The sequence below is a fragment of the Manis javanica genome, chromosome X (assembly GCF_040802235.1).
Source record: "Manis javanica isolate MJ-LG chromosome X, MJ_LKY, whole genome shotgun sequence".
NCBI classification, from domain to species: domain Eukaryota; kingdom Metazoa; phylum Chordata; class Mammalia; order Pholidota; family Manidae; genus Manis; species Manis javanica.
The window spans coordinates 17,890,998-17,909,716 of NC_133174.1; the positions used below are offsets into that span (position 1 = coordinate 17,890,998).

General features: G+C 41.9%; 1 protein-coding gene and 1 pseudogene across 5 annotated transcripts in view; one reads left to right on the forward strand and one right to left on the reverse strand.

Moving 5' to 3' along the window:
- Positions 1-18,719, reverse strand: part of PCYT1B (phosphate cytidylyltransferase 1B, choline) — a 115,779-nt gene that overhangs the window by 79,900 nt on the left and 17,160 nt on the right. For 2 of the 5 annotated variants that reach the window (XM_073227639.1, XM_037026416.2), the window contains exon 1: positions 9,923-10,180. The exons of 2 other annotated variants lie outside the window; for them this stretch is intronic. In XM_073227639.1, the coding sequence (XP_073083740.1) occupies positions 9,923-10,039 (117 nt within the window). In that variant the 5' untranslated portion in view covers positions 10,040-10,180. Of the gene's footprint in view, positions 1-9,922; positions 10,181-18,719 lie in introns of those variants that run through there. One more of the 5 variants, XM_073227640.1, reaches the window with a different exon arrangement.
- Positions 1,774-3,579, forward strand: LOC108403693 (non-histone chromosomal protein HMG-14 pseudogene; annotated as a pseudogene).

Here is an 18,719-nt window from a genome sequence, read left to right on the forward strand (position 1 = left end):
GATTTTTGACAGAAGCATCAGGTCAAACAGAGCACACTGTGGGGAACCATGTTCCACGGCTATGGAAGCTATAGGGTCTTGGAATTGGAAAAAAGCAATCTATCCAAGCCATCATGAGTGACAGAATTGAGGTCCAGAGAGAAGTGATTTGCTTAAGCCCACACAATATTTCAATGGTAAAGCCAAGGTTGACATGAGACTGTGGGCCAGTCCAGTTCTCCCTGGGGCTCTAGATCTGAATCTACCTGGATCTTGGAGGTTGGTTGGCCTCTTTTCCCCAGAGGCCAAAAGGGAACAGATCCATTTCCTCTCATCACTATCATATCTCATCAGGGACCACTCAGTCTTTCCATCTTTCCCTACCCCTCAGTCTGGAGGCTCTAGAGAGGAAATACCCTGGGGCTGGACCTGACTTCCCCGGCTATCCCATAAAAAATTATGCTCTGCACCCACCAGAACCAAGCCACCATGACTTTGTTTCCACCTTCACAGAGAAAACAGAAGCTATCAGATAAGAGAAGCTTTCAACCTTCAATGCCCTTCCCCTTGTAATTCATATTTATATTTAAGTGCAAGTTGTTACCATCTTAAAAGAAAAACTAGCCTCTCTCAATTCTAAACCCTGATTTATCCACCTTTGGGGTCTATATATTCTATCTGCTTCCCCTCTCTGGCAAGCTTCTACTTCCCCACCTCCTCAAGGCTACTCAATCTATTGCCATCTGGCCTCTGCTCCCACCACTTTTAACTGAAACATCACCACTGACCTCCTCTTCCTGAATCCTAAGGAGACCTTTTCCTTATCTCATTTGATCTCTCTGCTGTATCTGGTTCTCTTGGACATTCCCTCTACATAACTTAAGCTGCTCTTGGTCTCCTGATATTTGAGAAATACCTCTCTGTCTTCATGATCCATCCTCTACTGGCTCTTTAAATGGTGCTCCTCAGGTTTCTATCTTGGAAAGATTCTGGTATAAAGTAGAGTAATTTAACCAGATTTCAAGTAGAGACAGGCAGATATATAAGGAGCCTTCTGATAGCTTTACTTAGAGCTCTTCCATTTTTCCCTTCCTAAGAACCTGATAGGATGGCTCAGGATCAGTTATTTTCTAGAATTACCCTATAGTAGGCTTATCCTGAGGCATTCTTGCTAGCTAACCATTTCCATCCACTTCCTTTTCAGTCCAGAAATTGTCTGACTCAATTTTACTCCCATCAGTTTCATGACCTCAATTTCACCTCCATCTCCTCTGTGCCGATGTCTCCCAGATCTACATCTCCAGGTTGGAATTCTCTCCTGAGTTCCAAAACCAAACACTAACTAGACACCTCCAAATGGAAGTCCCCATGGTATCCCCAAACTGTTGCCCGGATGCTCCCATGTCAGTGACGGCACCTACTCACTGGAACCAGGAAACTGGGTTTCCCTTGACCCTGCCCCACCCTTGGACCCAGTTATCAGATCTTGAGGCCTTTCCCTTCTTAGTGTCTCCCATATCCAGCCAGTTCTCTCCTTCCCCACTGACCCACATATACGTTCGAATTTATTAATTCTCATCTACATTACTGCAATAGCCTCCTAATGAAAAGTGAACTAGGACAGCATAGAAAATATGAAGTGAAGGAAAGTGATTTTTAGCTATGAGTAAATATAAGTATGTGTGTGCTAGGCAACATGAAATATACTTACCACTACGGCTTCTCCAAATTTCACCCTCCAGGGGTCGGGCCATTTAGTATAAATTTAGTATGAAGAATATAAAATACCTTGGGTTCTCCCACCGCCCCCGGGGCGGGTCACAGCAGCGACCAGGCAGCCCAGCTGCGCGAAGGCTCTCGGTGCTCTGCGGGCCCGCAGACACCCGGCACGCGCCCGCCCCCCACACCGCCACGATGCCCAAGAGGAAGGTCAGCTCCTCCCAGGGCGCTGCGAAGGAGGAGCCCAAGAGGAGGTCGGCAAGGTCGTCAGCTTAACCTGCTCCTGCAAAAGTGGAAACAAAGCCAAAAAAGGTGGCAGGAAAGGATGAAATCTTCAGACAAGAAAGTGCAAACAAAAGGGTAAAGGGGAGCAAAGGGAAAGCAGGCCAAAGTGGCTAACTCATAAGCTAAAAAGATTTTTCTGCAAAAAATGGAGGAACTAAAAATGAGAGTCCAGCCTCTGATGAAGCAGGAAAGAAAGAAGCCAAGTCGGATTACTATCATATACCATGTCTTATCAGTGGTCCCTGTCTCCCTTCTTGTACAATCCAGAGGAATATTTTTTATCAACTATTTTGTAAATGGCAAGTTTTTTGTAGCTCTAGAAACATTTTTAAGAAGAGGGGATTCCACCTCATCCCATTTTTTAAGTGTAAATGCTTTTTTTAAAGAGGTGAAATCATTTGCTGGTTCTTTATTTTTTGGTACAACCAGAAAATAGTGGGGTATTGAATATAGAGGCTTTGATTGTCTTGGGTGTCAGCTTAACATTCCATAATGGGGGTAGTTTTTATATCCTGTAATATAAACATAAACTAAATGGCAATTTGGAGTCATTTGTGGATTTAATATATCTTGAACATTTTGAATTACTTCTACTTCTGTGTTGTTTTTGGTAGGTTTCCTCAAGAAAACCACTCCTTGATCTTGGCTCAGAATTTTGTGCAGTCTGTAACATCTTTGGTCTTGGTAGTCCAGTTTTCTTAGTAACTTTGTTAATGTGCTATGAAAGATTGAAAATCTGCCTATGTAGTGTATGTGATATTAGTGAAAGTTGTGAATTAGTGAAACTGATGTAACAGCATATCAATATTTGAAGATACGGTACTTGATATTCTATTAAGGAAAACTTGCCTCCAAAGTTTAAGCTGGAAAAATCACAATTACATCATTTTCTAGATATTTGGTATGTACGTTAAGAACTGTGTACAAATTGAAATGTCTGTGTACTGATCCTCAAATAAAATCTCAATTCTAAAAAAAAAGAATATAAAATACCTCATTAAGCATTTTTATATTGATGACTCATTGAAATACTATTTTGGATATATCAGGTTCAATTAAATGTGTTCTTAACATTAAGTTCATCTTTTCTAAAACTTTTTAAATGGTAGCTAATAGAAATTTTTAAATCTCACTGTATTTCTACTGGACTGCACTGCTCTAGAGGTGGAGTGTGCCGCTCACAGTGGGGTCTTAAGATCCCCTCACACACAGACTGATCTTCCCCATGTCCAAAAATGTTTTGGGATCGGCACGTTGCATTTTTTTCTTCAAATGCAGGGACTTGTCTTAATTTGGGGACCTGGTTAATGGAGTCCTTGCTACTGGGAAGCACTTGCACTCAGTAGATAAAATACAGTTTAAAAGCTGTATAAACTCCAATACATTAAAGTCAAATTTACAAAAAACCTCTCTCAAGGGATTTCAGCATCCTGGCATACTTCACCATACCAAACTACTGCCTTCTGTGAAATGGAATCTTCAAGGGCAGGCGCTGTGGATTACTTTTTTTTTCCCTCTCCATAGTGCCTGGTGCATTGCTGGTACATGGAGTTGCTAACCAGCTGGCTAACTGTGGTCCTGTTGGTAGGGGACTGAGTTTTCTCTCTAAAGCCGTACATCATTGAATAAATTCCCCTCACTGCCTGAACGAGAACACATGCACCCTTTTCATTTCTCTATTCTCAAACACCAAAATAAAATAAAGAACCTACCTATCTTCCTAATTTAGGGTTTATTTCCTCCATAAGGAGTTAGCATTAGATAAATGTGGGTGGGAGGAATAGTGAAAGAAAAAACTTTAAAAATGGAAGAAACGAACTCGAAATGGATCAAAGACCTGAATGTAAGTCATGAAACCATAAAACTCTTAGAAAAAAACATATGCAAAACTCCTTTGAAGATAAACATGAACAACTCCTTCATGAACATATCTCCCCAGGCAAGGGAAACAAAAGCAAAAATGAACAAGTGGGACTATATCAAGCTGAAAAGCTTCTGTACAGCAAAGTACACCATCAGTAGAACAAAAAGGCATCCTAGAGTATGGGAGAATATATTCATAAATGACAGATCCGATAAAGGGTTGACATCCAAAATACATAAAGACCTCACATACCTCAACAAACAAAAAGCAAATAATCCAATTAAAAAATGGGCAGAGGATCTCAACAAACACTTCTCCAAAGAAGAAATTCAGATGGCCAACAGGCACATGAAAAGGTGCTCCACATCGTTAACCATCAGAGAAATGCAAATTAAAACCACAATGAGATATCACCTCACACCAGTAAGGATGGCCAACATCCAAAAGACAAACAACAACAAATGTTGGTAAGGATGTGGAGAAAGGGGAACCCTCCTACACTGCTGGTAGGAACATAAATTAGTTCAACCATTGTGGAAAGCAGTATGGAGGTTCCTCAAAAAACTAAAAATAGAAATACAATTTGACCCAGGAATTCCACTCCTAGGAATTTACCCTAAGAATGCATGAGCCCACTTTGAAAAAGACATATGCACCCCTATGTTTATCACAGCACTATTGACAATAGCCAAGAAATGGAAGCAACCTAAGTGTCCATCAATAGATGAATGGATAAAGAAGATGTGGTACATATACACAATGGAATATTATTCAGCCATAAGAAGAAAATAAATCCTACCATTTGCAACAACATGGATGGAGCTAGAGGGTATTATGCTCAGTGAAATAAGCCAGGCAGAGAAAGACAAGTATCAAATGATTTCACTCATCTGTGGAGTATAAGAACAAAGAAAAAAACTGGAGGAACAAAATAGCAGCAAACTCACAGAACCCAAGAATGGACTAAAAGTTACCAAAGGGAAAGGGACTGGGGAGAATGGGTGGGATTGGAGGGACAAGGGGGAAAAAGGGGGCATTACGATTAGCACACATAATGTAGGGGGGCCACAGGGAAGGCAGTATAGCATAGAGAAGACAAGTAGTGATTCTATAGCATTTTACTATGCTGATGGACAGTGACTTAATGGGGTATGTGGGGGGACTTGATAATGGGGGGAATCTAGTAACCACAATGTTGCTCACATAACTGTATATTAATGATACCAAAATACATACATACATACATACATACATAAAAATATTTGGCAAGCCACTTTTGAAAAAATAAAAAAATAAATGAATGGAAGAAACAAATTCTTTGGTTCCATGCTCAATACATCTGACTATTATCAGTCTGCAAGAAATGGATGCTGCATTTGGACCAAGACCAGTAGGAAGATGTCTAATAATAACCTTGGGCAGAATTCCAGTTGACCACAGTAAATGCCCAAGGAAGCTCATGTTTGTTTATTTTCACCAACACAGCACACTAAGTGTCTCACTTTTAAAATGTACACTGCTGTAAGAGGCTAAATAGATGGTGACACTAGTCAAGGAAGCCACTGATGTCTCAGAAAATCTGGCCATGTTTTTGAGCACTAGCAGATGAGCATTCTACCTCCCAACTGACATAATGCGCCTTCTGCAAGACAGCAGTCTCTTGGCACTGCTCCACATTGAAGTAAAGCCTGAAACGAACTCCTCCTAATGTAGGATATTGAACCAGCCCTCTTTTATTTTCAAGATCTTCTCAGTTCATCCGTGGTACATCCACCTTCATGGAAGTGATTACTGCAGACTTAAAATTACAACTTCCTTCTAACAGTAGAATGCACTCCTAGAAAAACTTGACCAAGGTCATTAACCAAATCTTTAAGCAGACAGCTTTCAGGGTGGCTGGGTCTTGTTAGAAAGGGTTTATGCGAGCAGTAGACTCATAGACACTGAGAAGTGACTAGTGGTTACTAAGGGAGAGGGTTGGATGGGGTGGGGGAAGGTTGAGGGGGATGAAGGGGCACAGTAAATCACAATTACAATGTAAGTTGGTCACAAGGACAGTAGTACAGCATGAAGAATATAGTCAATGATTCTGTAACATCTTTCTGCATCGATGGATAGTAACTGCACTAAGAGGGGGTAAGGATTTAATAATGTGGGTAACTGTTGAACCACTGTGCTGTATGTTTGAAACCAATAGAAGATTGTGTATTGATGATACTTCAATAAAAAGGCAGGAGGTGTTGCTTATGCAGCACCTCCTGGACCCAGAGGCTTCATCTAGGCTTAGTCTGAGGGTTGGGGATAGATGAGGACCTTGGCCTTGCCCTCAAGGGGTCCTCATTCCCTCATTCCCCAGGAATTAGCTCTCTAAGGAGGCTGTTATATCATACTGCCCAAAACTACTCAATTTCTCTTCTCAACAGTTAAGTTTATGAGTCACCTTGCATCGTGTTTAAGCAAAGAAGGGAAAACAAGTCAAGGTTCAAGAGTAAACACTGTAACAATGGGAAGAGGAGCTCTCAGAAACATCCCAAACCTGAGTACCATGGTAAAGTAGTAAGGGTGAAAAGATTATATTCCTCTAAGATATAAACTCTGTTATAAAACCGAGGTAACTTTCTGTTATTTCTTTGCTAATTTCTTTATCAGTGTTATCTAATTCTATTTACTCTTCCCCTTTCTTACTTTTCCTTCCAATGGAAAAAAGGCAGGTGGAAAACTACAGGTATATCTTTCAGAAAAACTCCCCCTAGAACATAATTCCATTGAATCCTCAATATTCTTATCACTTTGCTACTTACAAGGATCTAAAAAATAGATTGCTTTAAAGTCCTATTTATTTAGATATGCCAGCTTCCCACTTCATTTTCTTGAAGGGCTATGCCAAGCTCTGTATTAGAGATTAGAGACAGTGATGACAAGAGAGGTTTCTGCACAACATCCCCCTGGCAAACTTGCTCTCAGGGAGTTCACCTCTCTCTCGTTTCTGCCCCCACTGCACCTGATAACACATCTCTTAGTGCACTGTGCCCTTATTAACCTACATGGAAACTGTCAGTCTCTTCTAGAATTTCTAGATCACAAAGTACTTCATTGAGAGCTCAGAGTTCAGCACGTAGTAGGTACCCAGTCAACATGGGCTGCGTTAAACTGGACCAAAATAGACAACCTTCACTGTAAATAATATATAGATAAATACATGGAGACACAGGAACACTGTACATATCTTCTCAAGTGCCATGCTAAATAGAGAACACAGTTCATTACAAAAAGGGCATTTTACACAGTTGCTCAGATTTAAACAAAATTAGTTTATTTACTGACAAAATGACATTCAGTGGCACTTGCTCACATTTTGGGGCTTGCAGTAAAGCTTTATGGCCTTTTATGCACCCAGAAATTTCCTTTTCCATATCTCTAGGTAAAGTTAGAGTTTGGGTAACCAGTGTGTGCCTCAGCTAATACAATGAGAACCACGTTGGTAATTGCTATTTGGTTTTCTGAAATGATGTTTTCTCATTGAATCCTGCTTCCTCTAAAGTATAAGAGTTCACGTTTAGTAACAGGTGGGAGAAGGAGCTTAACCTCTGAAGGAGAATCTCTCAAGTCTTTCATGCACTTTTGCAAAGTTAGTTAAGCAATTCAGCAGCCACACCGTGCTAACTGTTGAGGCTGTGACCCATGTGTTATGTTGGGCAATATGCTTCAGTGCTGGTAGAAACACAGAATTTACATAATTTGACATATGAAGATATTAACAAAGTTAAAGATCAACAGAAACAACTAAAACCCTCCAAAAAAGAAATGCTAATTGAACATTTTCACTTGCCATTCACTCCCTTCATCAACAAACTTTGTTATTAAGTAGTTAACATGTGCCTAAGTTATTGAAGTAAAATCATTAGCAATGGGAAGTTGGGTGCTGAAGTATGAATCTAAATTTGGAATAAACCCCTACCGTGATCAAAGTTTGCTGATGAAAGAAAAGGTGCTTCAGAAAATTTTGTAGTGGTTTATAAATGGTGGCGGCCCCTATTTAAACAGTGCAAATTCTCAGCAGACCATGATAATGACAGACACTATGGAAAATTTTTATCGAAGGTAGATCAAAACAATTACTTCAACAGTTCAACTTCTGTACATCCTTAACACACACACACACTTTAGGCCAGAACTTTCAAAAGAGGTGGGAAGAGACTGTATCTCATTTATGAGTATGTTGTAGGGTAAAGATCTTCCACTTTGTGGCTGCAGAGCTCTGGGTTCAAATTCCAGCTCTACTCCTTCAAAGCAATGTGACTGGGGGAAGTCACTTACCCCCTCTGAACCTCATTTCCTCGTTTCTAAAACGGCAGGGAGGCGGAGGTGTAACACTTGCCAGATTTGCATGGTTCTTATGAGTTACCTCCAGGACGAGCTGTCACAAGTGAAAGTGAAAAGTACTTGAACTTTCTTCCTTCCCTTGATATCCTCTGCCCACCCTCAGGCAGAAGCAACCAAGGAGCAGAATAGCTAAAAGGCAAAAAGGAAGGAAAAGTGGGCTGGAGAGACTGAAATGAAACACAGACTGGAACCAGATGTTGCCTCTGTCTCCCCTGCCCTTTAGTTGTCAGGAAAGTGTGTGATGTAAACTTAAACATTGGGTTTAACTTTTAAAAATATATATTTGGGGTGATCTTTGTTACAGGCTTTTTAGTGCTCAATTTTTTTTTTCTCAGAGCTCTACCATGAGTTGTTGAGTAGCTCAAAGGAAAGCCTGTAACAAACTTGCTGGCATGGTTTGTATCTCATGAGAACACATGTACTGTATTGTGTATGTTGTTCAGTAAAGTGGCTTAAGTGATGGGGAGAAGTTAATATTAAAGTGCCCTTAAGAAAATATATTTTTAAAACAGAAACGGTGAACAAAAGCCTACAATTCTCTAATATAACTTCCTTTGTTGTCATGTTTTAGGAAGTTGTCCTAGCCTCCTGCTTTTGAATCCTATTAGTCCTTATGAAGAACTACAGTTCCACGATGGGCTGATGGGCCTTGGATTCTGTAAGCCCTCATTTTTGGGAAATCACCGAAAATGCTCCATCACAAAATTCTTTTTTAAAAACCACTTCCCAGGGTCAAACTCCACAGCCAATCAAAATATTGCACCTTTCAACTTGGGGGAAATCTCTAGAAAGATGATAGCTCTAACTAGTGTGTCACTTGGACTTGAGATTCCCAAGAGCTGTCTCCCCAGGTTCTTTCCACAAGACTTCAGGCCACAGAAAGCCTACCACCCATTTGCATTCCTTAAAGATACATGCTGAGGTGTTGAGAACCATCTTCCACATCAACTTAAGGAATCGTGACCAGTGGCAGAGAAACTGATCAAATTTGGAAGACTAAGTCCAGAGGTGAAAGGAAGCTCTGAGTGCCCCATTTCCACAGTATCATTATTAAAGTCATGCAGCTCCTTTCTAAGTAAATGTAGCTTCCCCAAATTTCCACTGCCAGGGGAGAAGCCCTTTTGCAGCAAACTCCGGGAATGTTTACAATTCATGTAAGATGCACGTTATTTCTAAATACATCGAGGGACTCTTTCACTTATTAATTTTGAAATTTTCAAACGAATGGGGAAGTTTTGCTTCCACGTCGTTTTCATTTTCCCAAAATTGCCATTAGGCACTAAAATTAGTTGAGGACCAAATCCTTCCCCAGCTAGAATGTAAAACTTAACAACGGACTCGTCCTGAGCTTTGCGAAGAGAATACCATTTTTAAATTGCACTGTAGGGTTTTTAGTTTCGGAGGAGAATACACCTAAGAGGAAAAAGGCCATCCCCTCCTCCCAAGACACAAAAACACAGCATAACCCAAGCAGCCCGTTTCCGACCCAGCCAATACAATAATGCTTTGTAAGCTGAGAGCAGCGCCGGGTAGAGAAGCTAAGTATAAACAGCTGAGACGGATTAGGCGGTAGCACTATTCTCATTTACATGAAAATCCTCCAAGCATCGTTTCCTTCGGGGGCTGCGGGCGCAGAAGGAACTCGTTTGTGCCATAGCCACGCATACATTTGAATCCTTTGTCTTTACTTACCAGTCGAGGCTGTGGGCAAGTGTGCTCTATTTCCTCCATGGTTTCTGAGGGAGGCTCATTGGAAAGGGATTTTGGGATACCTGTTTCTGACTCAGCATCAGTGGTGAGCACTGGCATGGCCAGTGAATGCTCCCTCCAGCTCTACACCCTCTGTGAGTCTCCTCCCAGGCAGAGAAATGTTTTCTTTGTCACGTATTTTTCTCTTCTTTACCCACTCCCCCTTCTTCACCCCTTCTTTCTGCCTTCCCCGGGGAAGTAAGGAGGTTGCCCCCCGCCCCGCCCTCTCCCCTCTTCTCTCCTCCTCTCCCTTCCTCGGAGAAGCCGGGAGGCAAGGCCTCAGTTTATCACTATAACAACCAGACGGCACAGGAGCCGCGCGCGCGGGGTGCTGTACCTCATTTGCATGGAGCGCGCTGGTTGGCTATTGTCATAGTACCACTCTGTCGGGGAGCGGCCCGGCCCCATTGGCTGGCTGGCCGTGCCCACGGGGCCCTAACTTACTGCTTTGTTGCTTCTGCTTAATTCAGTCGCAAGGTGTGTGTCCATTCTCGCCACGGCACCTCGGCTGCACTACCCAGATAAGATAAAAACCACTTCCTGAGGGACCCAGGACGCCTCGAGAAAGAACATAATAGACCTCCACTACAAAAGGACCAGATCCCTGGCATGGGTGTTTGATGTGCGGTAGTCAGAATTTTGCCAAATTAGGGGTCACTCTAAAGACAAAGCCACTTCTGGGCCCAAACTGCCTGTGCCCACAATTACTAGCTGGCTTCGGAGGGCCTCTCCGGACGTCCATTGTGGGCACCTGAGTGTTCACCCCCTTGACTGCAACAAGAGCCCTGGCAGATCTCCTGAGGCCTGCTGGAGCCCTGGAGCCAACCCCTGGGGCTGCCCTGGAAGGAACCTTGAAGGAGGTAGATTCACAAACCTCCTCCCACCTCTGCCTTCCCCAGTTGCTTCCTCCTTCTTTCCTGTGCCCAATGGAGTCTTATTGTTGCATGTCTTTCCATATACTACACCATATGCTGGTCTATTATTCCTCTGCTCCCATTTTTCCAGACTCGGGTGGCATTTTCTAAGCACCCTACTCTCAGCCAAGTGCTCATGGCCTTCACAGAAATATCCCAGATGGGTTATTAAAGATTATGTGCCTTAATGTCTAAATCGTCCAGGAATATCCCCCATTTTAAGAGGGGGTGTTCTGAAGACACATTCAAAGAAAAGAACTTATATAATATTCATTTTGGTGAAATACCACACTTTTAGTAACATTAATAAAATCACAGTAATTGCTAGCATTTATTAAGCACAGGCACAGTGCTAAGTATTTTATTCAGATCTTGTTTAATCTCCACAAGAATCCAGAGAGGTAGGTCCTATTATTATCCCATTTTCCAGGTGAGGAAATTTCAATTTACAATAATTGCTCAGGGCCTCACACTCATAAGCAGTGGAACTGGGATGGGAAGAATTGAGGGAGATGGGTAGGGATGCCATGGCTACTATAGTAGTAGAGAAAGCATCTAGGTAGGAGTCCTATTAAGCCAAGTCCCTGGGCTTCTAAATCTTTTATCTTAATCTGTAGCAGTGGTTTTCATCCAAGTGTGGCCCAGGACCAGCAGCTCCAACATTAGCATCACCTGGGAACTTGTTAGAAATGCTTTGAGAACTTTGAGAACCAGTAGCCCAAAGGATGAGATACAATTACCTGTCCTGTCTCACTCACAGAATTTGGGAGCTCAAGTAAGATATCACATGAAAGCTCTTTGCAAATTAGAATGTGCTATACTAATGTAAGGGGGCATTATTTTTATTACTTCTCAATAATAAGCAAAGTGGGCTAGCCTTAGAAGAAGAATATGGAATCTGCAGCAGAGATTTACGGTTTGATAGGTATGGATCCTGCCACTTTAAATCAGAATGATGTCACTTGACATCGCTGTCATTACCTATGCTTGAGAAAGGACTCCAGGGATGCAAGAATTCCAGCAACACTTGGATCATTTGAAAAGGAGCCTCCCTACCCACTTCCTACCCTTTCCTTCCTCCCGTGTCTGGCCTCCTGCAAACACAAAACACCTCAAGCTGCAAGTTTAGCTCTACCAAGCCCTTCAACCTGGAAGAGCCAAGCCCTGCAATACATTTAGGAGCCCCTTTTGCGCCCATGCTAGGTGGTATGGGAGTCAGATTGTTCACCTAATCTCAGCATTGTTTGCCTTACACCAGTGGTTCTCAAAGTGTGGTCCTCAAAAGAGCAGCTTCAGCAGCCCTGGGAACTTGTCAGAAATTCTCATTCCCCATCCCAGCCCTACTGAATGAGAAGCTCAGTAGTGGACATCAGGGATGTTTTAATGAAACCACGAGGTTTTGGAGGCATTCTGCCACATGCTAAAGTTTGAGAACCACTACCTAGAGCTGCATGATCCTATTGGAAAGCACAGAACACCCTACTCCCCATTGTGTTCTGGGCCATTGGGCTACCGGCTTGGTTCCTAATCAGTCTTCTAATTCCCTTTTTAGAATGGGAGGCTCACCTATTCCCCTATCCATTTAGCAGAGTCCTCATGCCTAGTAGGACCCTTGGGAAACCCTCTTGCCCAAGAACCAGACCACAACCTTATGCCCCAAGCCTTTTCTGTCTCAAAGTGGGCAAATGCCCCTCTCCTTCCCTCTCATCCTCCTCCAACCCACCGAACCAAGGTACTGTCTCTGCCTAGGATGAGTATCTTCCCTGTGTCACCCAAGTCAGACCCATAGCTGTCAGGTGCCACTTTGTGCTGAAGCCAAGTCACACCTGACACACATTCAGCTCAAGTCCCTGCACCTTGCAATTCAGACTTCTAACTGCCCCAAGGATCAGCTCCATAACTAATTCCATTCCCACTAATCCTACTTCAGCCTTGTCTTAGCTTCTTTGTGCCCCTCTCCCCACAGCCCAGAGGTTGAATCTCAGTATTTCTTACAGTCCTAACAGGCTGAAATAGACTCATTCAGGTACCACTCTGAGAGGAGTCCTCACCAGATCCACCTATGCCAGTACCAGAGTCTTGGCTGCTTTTGCAACCTGATTCAAGAACTTCTTAATGCCTGAATGGGTGATTTTAACTTGGGGGTTTTGTAATGCTATGAAGATGATTAGCTAAGAATGACTAGTTTATTCTATACTATGGAATTAAATATTCCATAGACCACTAGGAGTTAGGTGGGGGGGAAGGGGATTACTATAAAGGGGATGTTCCCTCTCCTGATTATGGTAGTCGTGTAATGGTTACACAAAATCTATACACTTGTTAACACTTTCTAAAACTCCATGGAGGACATTTGTCAGTACAGGCTAACAGCCTTTGGAATGTTCATACCCTTTGACTCAGGGATTCTCCTTGGGAATTTGTCCCCACGGAACTAATCAGAGAAGCACACAAATAATTACGTATAAAGGCACTTAATATAGAATTACTTATAAAAGGCCCAAAAAAGATACCATTTACAGCAAAAGGAGAAATGGTTAAAATAAAATGCATTCCTATAACAGTATTATATTGACATTAAGAGTCATATTTTTTAAGAAATTCTAATACTATGGGAACATGTTAACATTATGTCAGGTGAGAAAAGGCCATGAAATATGATTCCAAAAACGATCCCAATTATGGTACATGTACATGTCTAGAAAAAAGTACTGGAGGGAAATACACCAAGATTTACACAGCTTTAAACTGTGGGATTATGGGGGATTTTTGTTTTCTTTTTTCTATTTTCCTGTATATAAGAAGTATTTTAGAATGAGAATATGTTATCCTCATAGAAAAAAAAATGAGCATTACCCCTCCACCCCAAAGACATCAGGGGCTGGGCATGGGGTCGGGGTGCAGGGACTCAGTGGGTGCAAGCTGAGGAACAAAGCTGAGGGAGCCCTGTCTCCAGTTAGCAGAAGCAGAGGAAAACTGTTGGAGGCTGGCTGTTCAAGGAACATTTGAGACCAAGCTACTGAGAGATGTCTCTTCTGCAGGTGAGGCATGGCTCAGTGAGAACTTGTCAGATCAGCTCTGCCCCTCATAAGCACCATCAGCTTTTTTTACATTTATCAAGCACCTCTTACATTCTTAGCGTTTCTCTGGGTACTTACGCGGGCTACTTGTAATCCCCGCAACATCTGATCAGATAGGGATAATTGCAGATGAGGAAACTGAGCCATAGAGAGCTTCACACGGGCTTGGAAGAGACCTACAAATGATATCATCCTTCCCACAAGTGGTTTTCACTTCAATAACATCAAATTGTTGAAAATAGTATTCCCAAAAATCTGCAGGGAAGAAATAAAATAATCTCTTTGGAGCAGGAGCCATGGGAGCCCTGTCAGATCCCCTCAGGCCTTACTATTGTCGTCAGCACCTGGCCCACTGCCAATTGCCAGCACCTGCATCTTGCTGCCTGTGGACTTTCTCTGGCCATCCGAAACCCCTGTCCACTGCCCCCAACACCGCTGAAAGGCAGGGCTGAGGGGCCAGAAAATTAACAGCCTGCACCCCCAAGAGGTCTCAGCCAGTGGTTGACAGGAGTGAAGGTATAAGTAGCCCAGGACTCTCAGCCTCTCGAGTGGAATCATCCCGGTCGCAGCTCATTCCCTGACCCCCAGAGCTCCCCAGTGGGATTAAGTAAATTCCAATTTCCACTGTAGAAGCTGGCTTGACAGTTCTCCCTGTGTTGGCTCTCTTCCTTTCCCTGTCTCACTTGCCCACACTGCTGTGGGTGTTTTCTGGGCTCACCTCCCGAAGAAACTCCTTGAACTTGAATCATCTTGGGGTGGCTTCTGGGGGAACTCCAACAAGAAGACACTATTTCAGTGCTCCACCATAAAGTTCTAATATCTGTTTCTTATGGCAAAATACCTTTCATAGCCTCATCACATGTGGGTAAAAATGAGTCATAACATCGTATATAAATATCTGGTAGCCTACTCTTTTTAAAGGTGGGCATAATATTTAAGCTTTCTCTTCTTAATAAATACCTTCCTCTTTCCTTTTACTTTACAATCCTTAACCTAGTCATGCTGTTAGACATTTTATATCCATTGTATACAAATGTTAGGTCAACCAATTCTGAAAATTTTAAAGCATCACCTACAGTTTGCATGCCCCTACATATATTATACGGGTCTTAATATTTATCAGAAAGGTCATATGTTCAAACCTCCTTCATTCCAAATCCTTCCCTCTCACCATCACTCTTGCCTTCACTATTTCTCCCATATTTCCTTTTTCTTTTTCATTCCTCTTTTTCTCAGTTACCAACTAAGGGATGAAGAAAAGAAAGTTAAGCTGATAGAATTTAAGGCCTCCCGGAAATGTTTTTTACCTTCTGTGGAATTTTGTTACTTCCATGGCTCTATTTTGAGCCACTCCCCAGTTTCCCACATGTGGCTTCATGGGTTGGACCTAAAATCTGACATAGTCCAGAAAAAATTCCATCATAATAAATAACGAAATCCACGTATACATCCTTTTTACCTACTCCAGCAATATCATGGTAATAAACATTTTTTTTTCAGCATAAAGATTTTCACCCCCCATTTGGTGCTCTTATGCACTGAATTGCATCATAATAGCACTCTGACACAGAAATAAACACAAATGTATCACCAGATTCACCAGTGGATCAAGAGCAAGGCAGATACAGGCCCATGACCTATAAAGGCTATTAGGGGAAAAAATAATGGTCAGACATAAAAAGTAGTCAGAGCCTCAAGACTTATTTTTTTGAAAAAATCAAGAAGATAGAATGAAAGTGCTTATTTTATTCTTAACATGGATTTTCTTCTTTTTCCTGCTTCTATAGTAACCAAAAAAGAATTGACTTTCACTTATTCATTTCACCACAATTTATTGAGTCTAAGCAGCTTTAAGATGCTAGGGATCAACTGCACAGACCCAATATGACAAACCTACTGATGAACGAAATTGCCACTAACAAAATGTCGTCTTACATCTCATATTTAAAAGAAGGAAATCTTTGACGTAAGTCAGATTGATGATGAGTAAGGAGCTCCAGTTTTTAGCAGCCAGACACACCATACCATAATGGTTATGCCTGTATTTGAGATGGTCCTAAAAGAGAGAAGTTGTTTTTATCAAAATGAGATGTATTTATCGAAATGCTGTATGAAATCAGTTGTAAATATGATAGGTTTTGTTTTGCTGAAGCAAAAGATATGATAACAGCTTTTTTCTGCATGAATTAAAGTTGCCCTTAGCTGGAATAAATCATTCTTACTGACATTACCAGCTGTGTAGTCAGTAAAGCATTATTGTTGCTATTACTTCATGGTATTTATAAACACTTTTATTTTCTAAGTGCTTTACAATCACTTATTGTCTAATTAATATCTAATCATCTGTTTACAAGTAATAATCACACATGTAGCGCAATTTAATCAAAACTCTAAATGCAGCCGCCATCACACTCAAGAATGTTGTGTATATTTTGGTCCCTCCCTGATAGGGTTTGGGTCCAGACATATGGCTAAAACAGATAATACAACAGAAAGAAAAAAATAAATAAAGATTCCTCACATGTATGTGAGCATAATTTGGATTCACACCTTTTGTGTGCCAAATATAGTATCTGAATGTCAGTGGATAAGAATAAAGGTAATTTTCAACACTTAATGGCTTAATTACACAGACATATAAAATTTTTAATTTAAGCCACAAAATTGGATGATAGTTTATAATAAATGTTCAAGGGCAGGCACCAACTTAACACTAGAATTGTTAGTCAGGATCACCATTTCCCAATTTTCAGGAAAAATATCAAAGGTGGCAAAGGTGGCTCAGGGACCTTAGAGGTTAATCCAACCAAGTTCAAGTCTATACCGTGCTATGGCCAGTACATACATCTGCCAGTCTTAATTACCCAACATTCCTGTATATACACTGATGTCTCCCTTCAGTCTCCTCAAGTGCTATTCTATAAGCAATTACAGGAAACCTGGAAGGATTTTTAAGCATGTGAATGATATGAATACTAATCCAGTTTTTTCTTCCTGGGATACATTTTCCTACACATAGAATTGCTGAATCAGAGTACTTGCATTTTTAAGGCTTTATATGCATTTTTATACTATTATTATCAAAGTGTCCTCCAGAATAGTTGACCAAATTTACACTCTGATGCTCCTACAGAGTTGCGTTTCTGGTGATGGATCTGCCACAACTCATTTCCTCCGCTCTTGCTTTCCCACCAGGCACAGTTTCCCAGTACTGCAGCAAATACTGCAGGGTCCTGCCGATTGTGCCTGGGGCCTTCTGAATGTGATACACATGCACTTGGCTGGCAAGTGAGTAATCAAGACTATGTGGTGCTGGGTGGATAACTTCATTTACAGGTAAACTATTATTACACTCCCTGGCATGGGCTCCAAAGTGAAACCTTCATCTTGTAGAATCTGCACTCAGAATCTTTGCTCAAACAGGGACTGGGTTTAATCTTCTGTATTAGTTTCCTGTCACTGCTGTAACAATTTACCACAAACGTAGTGGCTTAAAGCAACACAAATTTATTATCTTGACGTTCTGGAGGTCAAAAGTCTGAAATGGGTCTCAGTGGTCTATAATCAATGTATTAGCAAGGCTGCATTTCTTCTGAAGGCTCTGGAGGACAATCCACTTCCTTGCCTGTTCCAGCTTTTAGAGCTGCCCACATTACTTGGCTCATGGCCCTCTTCCTTCTATCTTCAAAGCCAGTGATGGCATCACTCCAGCCTCTGCTTCAGAAGTCACATCTTCTCTAACTCTCCTGTCTGCCTCTTTCACTTGACAGGACCTTTGTAATGCCATTAGGCCCACCTGGATAATCCAAGATAACCTCTCCCATCTCAAGATCTTTAACTTAAACACATCTGTAAAGTTCCTTTTGCCACATACAGTAACATACTCCCATATTCTGGGAACTAGGATGTAGATATCTTTAGGGGGCCATTAGTCTGCCTACCACACCTTACTTAGCATGAATTGCACTTGGTATCTCATCTCCAGATATTCAAACAATACATTATCTGTAATTTTAATGCTTACTACTTTATGAAACCCTACTCTGTGTCAGGCACAGGCAGTACACCAGGTCTGCAGATGAGAATCAGTGCTTAGAGAGGTGTGGATAAAGTGAGGGTTCCTATAGCCAGGATTCTCACCTGGCCCTGGTTGGCTGGCTCCTTACACACGTGTGAGCAATACATCGTTATTGACTCTATATAAAGAGCTTCACCCAGTGCTCTGGGTGACACAGTAGCAAAGCTGCAGGAGAGTAGAGGCTGGAGTGGTGGCAGAACTGAGGACAAAGACTGAGATGGCTGCAGGGGTAAAGAGGCCCAGAGGCAGAGACCAGTGTGCTGTGTGCAGACTCACTCTGAGTGGATGGGAATCTAGTGATTGACCTGCCACCATGGGAATAAAGTTGGGTATAAACCCTTTTACCTCAAGAACATTCCACTGTCATTTCTTTGGTCTCACTGAATCTATAGTGAATTTGTCCGGGGCTGAAATCCATTGGCAAGACAATTGGAAATAGTTGGCAGGATTCATTGTTGACCAGAGAAAAGAACAGGCTGCCCTCATGGGAGGAGTGTTTCAGTGGGCTGTGCCTATGGATGGGGAGACATTTGAGTGTCCCCCAATGGACATGTGGTCAAACGTGGCTTGCCTCCTAGAGGACTGGGCTCCACCCCAAGAGAAAGAAAATTTGCTGGTGCCTGAAATGGCATCACTACGAAGTGCTATGGAAATGGTAAATGATGTCA